At 40.4% G+C, this 12202-nt stretch overlaps 2 protein-coding genes across 3 annotated transcripts in view; both read right to left on the bottom strand.

Annotated features, from left to right (window-relative positions):
- Positions 1-4965, bottom strand: part of dnajc18 (DnaJ (Hsp40) homolog, subfamily C, member 18) — a 7491-nt gene extending 2526 nt beyond the window's left edge. The window contains exons 1-7 of the mRNA XM_013911427.1: positions 4465-4965; positions 3602-3770; positions 1624-1769; positions 940-1146; positions 597-709; positions 214-323; positions 3-88 (exon numbers count right to left, since the gene is read on the bottom strand). Coding sequence (XP_013766881.1) covers positions 3-88; positions 214-323; positions 597-709; positions 940-1146; positions 1624-1769; positions 3602-3770; positions 4465-4591 — 958 coding nt within the window. The 5' untranslated portion in view covers positions 4592-4965. The remainder of the gene's footprint in view (positions 1-2; positions 89-213; positions 324-596; positions 710-939; positions 1147-1623; positions 1770-3601; positions 3771-4464) is intronic.
- Positions 4966-6199: 1234 nt separating this feature from the next.
- The window catches only part of ppp3ca (protein phosphatase 3, catalytic subunit, alpha isozyme), a 31051-nt gene continuing 25048 nt past the window's right edge, over positions 6200-12202 (bottom strand). The window contains exons 13-14 of one of the 2 annotated variants that reach the window (XM_005735399.1): positions 11263-11313; positions 6200-8908 (exon numbers count right to left, since the gene is read on the bottom strand). In XM_005735399.1, the coding sequence (XP_005735456.1) occupies positions 8730-8908; positions 11263-11313 (230 nt within the window). In that variant the 3' untranslated portion in view covers positions 6200-8729. The remainder of the gene's footprint in view (positions 8909-11262; positions 11314-12202) is intronic. The other variant, XM_005735400.2, reaches the window with a different exon arrangement.

The following is a 12202-nucleotide window of genomic DNA, read 5'->3' as shown; positions in this document are numbered from 1 at the left end:
GCCACGGTATTCCTTCTCAAAACCCTTGTCTACATAGTATGGTACACCCATGTGCTGCGTTTCCCTGGACACCACTAGCCCCATGGCTCTGAAACCAAAACCAAACCAAATTAATTCAGTGGATTTACAGCGTCAAGCATGTCAGAACCCTTAGGATGGCTAAAAAAAAAAAAATCACAGTAGTGAGACCCATATGTTGTCGAACAGACTCACGGCTTATAGAAGAGACTGTAGGGTGGGTTAGTGGCCATCATCTGAGTAAACACTGATATGAGGATTAGCACCAACACGGGGAGAAGCTGCAGAAGAGCTGTGAAGGTGTTCTGTGGGAAGATAGAAATCAGTGCAGTTTACAAAGCATGCAATACTGTATGTAGGCTGCAATGATTACGCCGCACTCATGCCAGCGTGGTATTTCTACGTCTTTGGAATAAGAGCAGAAACAATCGCTTAAGGGATACAGTCATGTTAAAAAGGAATTCCAGAACCTTTCAGTGCTTTTCTGTAGACTCATGATCAAAGAATTAAAGACGACAACAACATAATATTGAGGCTGTTTAACAGGGATTTCTCCTCATGCTTAGTGAGTCACTGACCTGACTCTGATTTTCCTCCACCACCTCCTCGCGCCTTTCATGAGCACGTCGACGACGAGGCTGATAAAACTGAGAGTAGGAGGCTCCCTGGTTGGTGTACACGTGGATATTTCCTGTAGAGAAACACAGTGCTATTGAATCTGCACTTAAACATAAAAAAAAGCATGTAATATACCTAAAATATAGCGGTCAAAATGAACCATAAATACTAATACTGCTGCTCACTGCGTTTTCATTTGTTGGAAGCTCTATTGGAAATATTTAAATTGCAAATTTATTACAAATTGCCCACTAAAAGCCACCTGGAATAGTGACCTTTTCAGTTACCTTCCTCCCATCATACCTGTGGGAAACCTTCCTCCGAAGAACATGTTGAAGAGCTCCTCGGGGGAAATGTCGGCCTCGAAGTCCCTGTGGAAGCTGCGGTAGTGTCCGTGCCGACTGTGGGTGGATTGCTGGGGTGCGTTCATACTTGCAGACTGATCTCCATACTGATCATACTGCCGCCTCTTCTCTGGATTGCTCAGCACTGCATATGCATTACCTATTGCTGTAGGGAGAAAGGGGATGAAGTCCAAAGCAAAAAAACATAAGCAGCAACAGAGCTGGGAAAAGAGCAAGGCAGCGGATGCAAATAAGCAGCTCCTGTACTAATTGGCCATAGAGGCTTAATAGTGAACAAAATCGGTGCTGATTCTCATGCAAAGAACTACAAAAAACATTTGACTTTAATGTTCATCTTTGGATCAATATCTGCAGTGTGTCTCATGTCTCTCCCTCTGCACCTCACAGTCAAAAATGAATACAAACTGCCTAAAGAAATACCAAAACAACATTTAAAAGCTGCAAAAACTTAAAGCCCTGATAAAATCCATTTGAAATGAGACACTACCTGCACGAGGTTTCAGCTGCTGAGCGGACCACAACCTCTGACTTTGGTGAGCTTTCATAAATTTCTGCATTTGGTAGAATACAATGAAGTGGGCAATAAAAGCTCGTTTTGCTTTTTTATCGCCAAAGCTCGTACCTTTGAAAGCATCTGTGGCTCCCGGAGCAAAGTTCTTGTCAGGGTGAAATTTCAGGGCCAACTTCCTGTAGGCCTTCTTCAAATCTTCATCGCTGGCACTTTTGTGCACACCGAGAATCTCATAAAAGTCCTTACAATTCTTTATCCTACAAAAGGGGAGAAAAATTTGGACCACTTCTTTCTGTTACTGCATATCTGTTCCGTTTTGAGTAAAACATAATACTTAGTCAAGAGGCATGTTTTGCCAACAAAGCATTGTTTTGTAGGATGGACACCAATCAATAGCGCATGGTTAAGCTTTGATGAGGAGCATATAACTAAGAATCTCCATGTTACTGGGAATCTCCATAGAGTTTTAGAAGGAAAATACACTATATTGCCAAAAGTATTTGCTTCTCTGCCTTCACACGCTTATGAACTAGAGTGAAAAACTATTCTTAATCCATAAAACTTAATATGTTGTAGGCACACCCTTTGCAATATCTTCAACTCTTCCGGGAAGGTTTATGAGTGTTTAAGGGAATTTTTGACCATTCTTCTAGAAGCACATTTGTGAGGTCAGACACTGATGTTGGACGAGAAGGCCTGGCTCAAAGTCTTCACTCTAATTCATCCCAGACGTGTTCTAACGGGTTGAGGCCAGCACTCTGTCCAAGCCAGTCAAGTTCTTCCAAAACAAACTTGTTCATCCACGTCTTTATGGATCTTGCTTTGTGCACAGTCATGGTGGAACAGGGAGGGGTCATGCCAAAACTGTTCCCACAAAGCTGGGAGCATGAAATTTTCCAGAATGTGTTGGAATACTGAAGTGTTAACAGTTCCTTTGACTGAAACTAAGGATTTCTGGCAATCCCCAAGCCCAGACTTGTCTTTTGGATTGCCAAAAGAAGAAGTGCAATTTGTCACTCCAGTGAACGCATCTCCACTGCTCTAGAGTCCAATGGCAGCGTGCATTATGTCACTGCATCTGACACTATGCATTGAGCTTGGTGATGTAATGCCTAGATGCAGCTGTTTCCATGGAAACTCATTCCATGAAGCTCTCCGCACATTGTTATTGAGCTAATCTCAAGGCCACAAGAAGTTTGGATGTCTTTAGTGATCGACTCAACAAATAGTTGTAGACCTTTGAGGACTCTTCGCCTCACGTTACATGGTCCCTAAGTGTTCTTCCACTTCGTGGCTGATTAGCTGTCATTCACAGTCACACAGCTGACTGCTGAATATTTAGTAAGGAGGAAATTTCATGACTGGGGTTGTTGCACAGGTGGCATCCTATCATGGTATCATGATGGGATTCACCGAGAAAAAAAAACATTTTTAAATAAATGTTTCGAGTAGTGGTCTTCATGCATGAGTGTTTGATTTTATACACTTATGGCAATGGAAGTAACTGGAACACCTGAATTCAATTATTGGAATGGGTGACTGAGTCCTCTCACCCTATGGCAGGCAGAATGGCGGTACAGTGGTTAGACTGTTGCTTCACAGTAATAAAGTCATGGGTTTAAATCCAACATCTGGCAGGGGCCTTTCTGCTCGAAGTCTGCATGTACTCCCCATGTTTGCGTAGGTTTTCTCCGAGTATTCCGGCTTCCTCACAAAGCCCAAAGACATGCAGTTAGGGGGGTTAGGTTAACTGGTGATTCTAAATTGCCCATAGGTGTGAATAGCTGCATGAATACTTTTGGTAAAAATAAACAAGAGCTCTGTTACCAGGAATCTCTATAGATTTCAAAATGAAAATATGCAGGATCTCGCTGCAAAGGGACAAGATTTTTGGTATTGGAAATGTTCTGTTTTCTGACTGAGTAATCATACTTGAGAACACTTCACCTGCCAGGTAAACAGTTGTAAGCCAAGGAGGATTTTATTTACCAGAAATGCAACAATTTACTTAAATTCACGTGCGTTTGCAAATAAGACCAATTGATGGCAATTGAAATGAATATAGAAGTTTAAAATAGTAAACAGTCACCTGAGAACCCCTTGGCGCTGCTCCTCGGTGTAGCTCTTCTTCTCGTCACCACTTGCATTATTTGTTTCACTGGTTCCAATGTCCTCATCTCGCCATCCTGTCGGTGGGGGCACGTGGTTTGTTTCTGGAGCGGCACCGCCTCCATTTCTCAGTATGGCATCTATCAGCACTACAAAACAGCAGCAACAGTTGACAATCAGCTGAAAATCCAGATGAAGGGAAAAAAGGGAAGAAAGAAGATGACCCATGTAATTAAGAGGTACATGTAAGGTAATTTATCTCTAAGACTCCAGGGGGAAGGAAGGCCATCTTTCCGGCTGAAATTGATGTTTTAAAAATGAAGGTGCTGTTAGTGGAATCCCTTCAAAATCTGCCACAGAGTTTTAATTGGAGAACTTGAAGGTCACAGTGTTTGATTTACAGTGTTTCTTACCTTGTTGATCTTGGTCTTTTCTTTCATCTGTATGCCAGTAGGGTGACATTACCTGTGCATCATGCATAATGCTGCAAGATGGGCTGTCGTACACGTTATGTTCAATGAGCTTAAAGTAATCTATGACAGCATATATATATATATATATATATATATATATATTCAAAGATTTTTTTTCTAAACACAACGCTGCCCCATAGTTTGAAGCCCCAAAGCAGCATGCCTCAATATATATAAAAAATATCAATATATAAAAAATATCAAAGGTAGGTGGCGAGTCCTAATCTAAAGTAGCCGTTCTGTGCATCCACCCATCCATCTAAATATATATTTACTACAGTTTATTGGTTGGTTGGAATGAGTGAAGTCCTAGGACGAGGTTAGCAAATAATCTGGCCATGACTGCAGTATGCGCGTCAGCTAATTTTACCTCTGGCCCGGGTGCTGGGGTAAATGTTCTGCGCCTCATATAGCAGCTGCAACGCCCGATCTTTCCGTCCTGACCGTAAACACAGCTTGGCCTTCTCTATCAGCCGGTCTGCTTCTTCTTTGTCCATGTCAGCGGTATTGGGCTATTTAGCGGAGCAAGTCGCTGTCTGCCCAGGTTTGTCCCTGTACACTGAGCGTCAATATCATATGGCAAAGCGGAGCCGCTTCAGCTAACGTTAGATAGCCGACTAGCTTTGGTTACAGACAGCAGCTGCGTAACGTTAGCAAGGCGCAATCCTGCAGTCACTCAAAGTCCTCTCTATCCGACTAGCAAACGGTGGTTGTGAGGCTGCAAACAGGCCTGCAGCTTCGCCATCATTTAAGCTGAGAGTCTTGAAATTGACTGTTTTTCTGTTTTATTGGCGTTTAAAGAGCCACCTTATCAAATTAAAGGGATCTCTCCGTCCAGTGATGGACAAGCGACGGGGGCGAGACCGTGGTGGCGTCATATCCGGTGTAATAAGGTTTAAAATGTGCCTTTAAAAACATGTAAGTGTATATATACACACACACACAAGGAAAAGCTTCTGAAAAAAATAACTTCTGGTAGTCGAGCTTTTTGATTAATCTGCATTCTGAGTAAAATCCCTCCGGCATGGTTAACAAATGGGACTTACTAAAACTTGCTCAAGTGTTAAAATTACCATACAATGAACTGTAGGTTGTACTGAACAAAAAAAAGGCTCAACACACAAAATTACATATAATTGTCTTTAAGTCTGAGACAATGGCTCACTGTCATGATTGCTTTTGTTTATGGCATAAAATAAGGCACACTTAATTAAATGTCAAGAAGCGTAATCAAATACTTTACTGTACATACAGTACTTTTTTAAATCTGGTTCATAAAGATAAATAAATTGACTTCAGCATTCTGGAGCATTGACATAAAAAGGCATACTCAGAATCTTCCTAACATTTGGAACAGCTTTACTGTACTTTAACACATTTTACAGTAATGAGCTGTTTTTGACAACATGGCAACCAAATATTTGATATAGTATTATATAGTTTCTATAGTTTATATTATTTTACACTAGAGTAATGTAATATTTTTTCAGTAGAAACATGTAGATAACAGTGGGTACACTGTAAAATAACAGTCTTAAACTGGAAAATTAAAGTTTTTACAGAAAATCTTAACAGTAAATTACTGTTATGGTGATAAAGTATGCCTTTAGGATTGGACCTCTTCTTGCTTTCATAACTGCTTTAATTTTATGTTGTACAGATTTCAACAAGGTGCTTGACACATTCCTCATTTTGGTCCATGTTGACATGACACGATCACACAGTTCCTGCTGATTTGTCGGCTGCACATCTATGATGTGAATACATTACGGTTATCGAGGTATGGACATGGTCAGTAACAATTCTCAGGTAGGCTAGTGTATGAATGATGCTCAGTTGATATTTAGGGGCCCAGTGTGTGGAAAGAATATCCCCCACAACACTGCATCACCAGCAGGATTGAGCCTTGTTTTCATGGTCATGCCAAATTCTGAGCCTACCATCTGCATTTTGCAGCAGAAATTGAGATTCATCTGACTACGCAACATTTTTCCACTCTTCTGTTGTCCACTTTTGGGGAGTCTGCATGAATTGTCTTCCAGATATACCTAATGAAACTTTTATGTACTTCCACGTTTGAGACGTAAAAAAAATGACATCACACATTTTGTTCATGCATATTTTATTCAAGAGTAAAAAAATGTGATTTGTCCCATAGGGCATGCTTACAATGTGTGTATTATTTAGGAGGTCAAATGCCCAAACATATTTTGATAGATAATAATAATAAAAAAATGCTGCAAGATAAAATCCATTATATTTGTTTGTTGAAATATGCATGTAGACCATACAAGACCCAGAAACAGAGGAAGGAAAGTAACCATAAGCTAAATTGTAACAATAATAATATCTGCAGTAAATATAACCAGAGTACAATGTTTCCTGTTAAATGTAAGTGTGACACATGATTTTCTTTGTGTCCAGTTCATTTACATCTGAAAACCATGCTATCATGCTTTGGCAGCCTGAAAGTTGCTTTTCACTGAGATTATATTCATTCACACTACTGAACATGTTCTGTACATCAGTACAACAGAAAAAATTTAAAACACAATGCGTAACACCTTAGAAGGGCATCTCTGCATACAATAAAACTAATATAAAATTAAAAGCAGTGGTAATTAATAACAGAATGAAAAAAAAATATATGGACCAAATCAACTAAAGGAAGCCTATTTATAAAATGTATAAAACAAGACAAATAAAACTAACAATAGAATTTCAAAATAAATAAATTTAAGTTTACTATTTGAAACACAACGATCACAATTATAATCTCACATAACAATTAGGAACTTAACTGCATGCATTGATGCGTTCCATACCATAGATGCTGTGTGTAAAAATCACTTTTTGTTCATCCTTAATTCACATACCTTTATCATTAAATAGAAAGATGGAATATAAAGTAGAAAAAATATTGATGTACGATAGGAATTTGTAGAAATGAATATAGTAGGTGTTGGGTGTGACTCTCCCAGATTTTGAAGTGTTTCTGCTTAAACTTAGTTACTTACTTACTTATTGTTGGCCATGGGAATCCATTTCATTGAGATCCCATTAAAGGTTTTCTCAGGCTGCTTCCCTACTCTACTTAAATTAGAAAAAACAGATTAACAGATTCATGTATTTAATGTCCAACAATTTGATATCCATTAACTAAATTCTGGTCAGGATTCGTCATCAAAGCAAATCATGTCAATATGTTTCAGTTTAGCTCCAAGCCTGCTTGCTTTAAGTGACACAATGGCGTGGCTTTTAGAGAAGCTTTCAACAACACATTTGCAGAATTTCTTCATGGTATACAGTTCAGTGTGTGGCATGAAATCTCACTGAATTTGCAAACTCAAAGGGCGCTGGTTTCATATTTGACTGCACCAACTATTTTATCTTTAGCAATAAGCAGGTGAGAAATGTTGGGTGGCGTCTGATAGCAGGGTATGTCCCACAATTTAAAAACTTTTCTTCTGAGGTCCAGAAATTAGTGTTAATTCCACAATGTTGGCAGTCATAGCGATGGAGAAGAGATGAAATACCCGTGACACTAAGCATCCTTCAGCAGAGAAAGCTCAGGTGTAAAATGTCCCAAAAAGTAACTGTATAATTTTTTGCCCTTTTCTCATGTGAAATGTGTAAACAGACAGTGAAGAGAAAGTAAATAACTCTGATACAAGCACATAAAATAAAACCCTCTGAGATTCACCTACAAATGTTGCACTTTCTGAACTTCTGGGGTAGTGTGACATTTTCGGACTGTATGTAATTTTTGATACTGGGATATCTACAGTAAGAGGTGGAATAAAAATTTCACAATGCTCCTTTCATCCCCCCCCCTTTTCTTCCCACATCCCCTCCAAGTTATGTCTTGCTAGGAGACGGCTGACAGCGAGGAAGGTGAGGAAAGGAGCAGTGCTGGAGATTACGGAGACATACGCAAAGTGGAGTTTGATCTTTGGTGGCCGGGCCAAAGCACCCTGTCCTCTTTCCCATGCAGGACAACAGCTTCTTACCACAAGGTAAATCAATAAATTAAAGTTCAACAGTAAGATTGCACTGCAGGTTTGAAGAGGTACGCATTTTGCTTTTTTATTCTTTCTTTCTTTCTGATGAAGTGGTGTGATCTAATACTAGCAAAACATGTAGGTAAACAAGATCGTTTTCCTCATCAAGTGAATTTGTGAGTGACTCATAATAAACACCTTATAAAACAGTTAAAATGATTTGTGAGGCATGGATACTGCAATTATGTCTGCTGTCAGGCCCTGTGATGAAGGAGCAGACACGTGTCAGCGCTTAAAACAAAACAACCCCCAACAATTCAGTCTGTAATTGAATTGAGAAAGGGAACAACAGGCAGACACAACTTTCAATCACTTGACTTTTTTTTTCAGTCGAGCTGAAGCCTGCTCATCTCTCCTTATGCCTGCCCTTTGCCGTGAACCCAACTCCCCCCTCCCCCAACCGTGCAATGACATAGTGTCATGAAAGAAATGACCTTTTTGCCATTTTAGATTTGCTGCAGATTTCATTTTCTATCTGAGGGCCTGTTTTATTTTATGTTCAGAGGCCTGAATTCAGGATTTAGCAAAGTTCTTGCTGCGCAGCCACCGGCAGTTCTGAGGCTCAGACAGCACATCACTGGATGTTGCTGTTGTCTTCTGTGCCGTTTGCCTCTGACATATTCATCTTTCCAATGGAGTGACCCACATGGTTCACCCCATCTTTGCGAGGAGGCATACGCTCATTGATGCGGTCCAAGCCCTTAGCCTCCTCAAAGCTGGTGATCTTGTGCTGGGGGGAGAACCCACGGATAGCTGAAAAACACAAATAAAGGGATCAGGATCTTCACGTAACTCCGCAGTTCCAGAGTGTTCTTAATATGATACATACCCTCCCAAGACATGAACTGCTGCTGTGATTTCGCAGGGATTATAACTAATGAAGATGTGTAAATTCAGAATGTGAGTCGTATTAGGAATCAGAGCTTATTTCATTAAATGGCTTGTATTTGTATAGTGCTTTACTTAGTCCCTATGGACCCCAAAGTGCTTTATACTACATTCAGTCATTCGCACACTGGTGATGCTAAGCTATATTGTAGCCACAGCTGCCCTGGGGCGCACTGACAGAGGCGAGGCTGCCGGACACTGGTGCCACCGGGCCCTCTGACCACCACCAGTAGGCAACGGGTGAAGTGTCTTGCCCAAGGACACAACGACCGAGACTGTCCGAGCCGGGGCTCGAACCGGCAACCTTCCGATTACAAGACGAACTGCCAACTCTTGAGCCACAATCGTCCCTAATTAATGGATTAGTATACTCTTTTTTATTAAAGTGCGCATGGTCACATGCTGTTGATATAAACTAATCACTCATCTCTGCAACTAACAATAGTGACATGGCAAGCATTCCTCATGACAGCTGCTTTCTTGTAGTTAAACTGCCCTTCCCTCAACTGATGTTCCTTAGACCTCAGTCACACAGGCCTAGAGACTGGTCAGCAACCCCCTGACAACCTCTGGTTACTAGGGAAAATCATGACTGGTGAGTGGGTGCCACTAGATGAAATCAGTCACAAAGATGGTCTCTGCACGAAAAACCATTGCGCAATTGCTTTGGTTGCTATCAGATTGCCAGGGTTGTGTGTAGTTTGTATGGAAGGTGGCCACTTGCATGCAAACACTTGCTAACTAACCACCAAGCAGTAGTGAAAAGAAAAGGTTTAATGCAAACCAAAAAGTGTTTGCCTTAAAAGTGTGTTTTGCTGCTGAACCCAACATGTTCCCAAAGGTAAATTTTCGTAAGCAAACGGCCTACGTTTCCTGTTTGCATTACAGCAGTAAGTGAGTCTTTGCAGACAATTTAGCATCTTCCATGCAAAGTACATGTAACCGCAGCAGTCAGCTCGCAGCAAAATCAGTATAATACAAAGAAGGTTTTCTATGCAGCACTGTATACACCTTGGCAACCAATGTCACCTAGCGACAGCAAGTAGCTTCCTGCAACTACTTGTCAGCCATTCAGGGAATAGACATTTTTCACTAGCAACCAGTGGTTACCGTTGAGTCAGCTACTGGTCCTTAGGCAAACACCAGCAAACACTCACTGGTAGTTGTCAGGCAGTTTCCACCCAGTTGCGAGGCCTACAGACCTAGAGGATTAAAAAAAGGTCTACAAAGTCTACAAGTCTGCATGTTTGTTACTTCAAGCTGTGATATACCTCTTTTTTAAATAATCCAGTCATAAACTGCATGGTAGAGAAAGTGACTTCAGTCAATGGTTTGTAATCTTGCCCTTTTTTCTCAATAAAACGAACACCACTTGCTACAATGTCCCTTGTCAGTCATCCTGCTACTTTAGTTTTGTTTAAAGTGCACAAATAATGTGTCGGATAAACAAAGCTGTAAATCTCTCACTCTTCGTTCATGAGTTAAGATTACCTCAGGAACTCAGACACAGGGGTGTATATTTCATGTTGATGTGCTGGGCCGTTTCTTGTTTTTCTGCATGCAACACTTTTTAGTACCAGATGGAGGCCATTTACAAGCCAAACCCAAAATAATGGGCTTTAGTCATGCATCTCTTAGCAGCACTTGACTTTGCAGTGTTTTCATTTATTATGAATATATATCCCTTAAAAAGTAATTCCTCTCTTTTAAGTAGTGTTTTTCCCTTTCTTGCCCACTTTCTAATTACTAAATGCAAATGTATGCTGCAGTCACTGTGGATGCTTATCAACGTCTTTTCATCTGTCCACAAGGAACAGGAATACTGCATTGGGTGTGAAACAGTTCCTTCCAACCTTAGTGCACTGACTCAAGAGTTACATGAACATGATACCACACCAGCCCCCCACCCAGCAAACACTGCCAGTATTTCCCTGCGATAAAAGAGTCTACATTACACACAACTGTGTTAAAATCCAGCTCACGGTCCTTTATAAAGTTCCATCTCTTCTAAAAGTTTAAATCCAATCATCTAGTTGGTTTTTCTGTTTAATCTAATCTCTGCAAAGTAAAGTGCCAGCCTTACCAGATTAAAGAGTTATAAGAGTGGAGGAATTATTTTGTGGGCTGTTGTGCACATGAAAATGTTAGTGGCAGGTGGCCCCTACTCCAGGAGAACCTGATGATATACTGAGAGGGGTGGGAGATGGGTGGGGGTTTACCTTCTCCGTCCTCATCATGCGTCTCGATGGCTTCAATGGCTTCAATGGTGGCTGAGGGGGGAGGAGGGGATCGGGTTACTCCTGATTAAGCCATGCAAATGTAAAATGCAGCCCCAGCGAAAAAGGCAGCTCGTGTTAGGCCGGATGAGATATTGGCAATGCAGCCAAACTCAGAGGAGCGCCATGCATTAGTACTGAGAGAAATACTGTCAATCTGGGGTTAGAAAAACTGTATGAAAAATTATTAAGACAAAGGCATGAAAAAAAAAGAAACTGTGAGGGACAATTAGATGGCAGAATTAGTAGGCTGAGAAAAACAAAAAATATATATATATACATATATTAGATAAGATGACAGAAATAACTTGTAGTCGCTTAGCACTATATTCAATTCCTTTGTTTCAAAATAATGGATAAAAAGCCTGTTAGGTGGCATCATTGTAATATTTCTAAAAGATTATAATACTTAGTTTTGAGAGTTTCATCTCTGTTTTCTTAAATTAATTGTTAAATGTATAAACAGTCTGGCCCCAAAGTGTATTCCTACCAGGGGCGTAATTTCCAGGGGGGTTAGGGGGGTTATGACCCCCTCACCACCAATAATCAGACCCAACCAATATAACCCCCCCAATAAAACTAATTATACTATAATTTCATAATTATTTATATTTTTGGAATTTATGTATTCATATATTTAAATTATTTATCTGTCTGACACTATATTTTTCTAGTACTGTATTGCAGTCCTTCATGGGCATAAAAGCCCAAAGAGGGACATTGTTTTGGAAATAAGTAATGTCTATAAACAGGGGTGCACCAGCGTTTGCGTACATAAGATTTTCTGGAGGAGGACAGACATTTGTTTAGAACTTTTAAAGATGTCGAAGAAGCTCCTTTAAGCAATTACTTTGGTGTTCCTCCACCTCCAAAGAAATGTCAG

This window comes from Pundamilia nyererei, unplaced genomic scaffold (genome assembly GCF_000239375.1).
Source record: "Pundamilia nyererei isolate P.nyererei 1_Seehausen unplaced genomic scaffold, PunNye1.0 scaffold00064, whole genome shotgun sequence".
Lineage (NCBI taxonomy): Eukaryota > Metazoa > Chordata > Actinopteri > Cichliformes > Cichlidae > Pundamilia > Pundamilia nyererei.
Note: the sequence above shows the minus strand (reverse complement) of the source record. Positions and strands in the feature narration are given on the sequence as shown.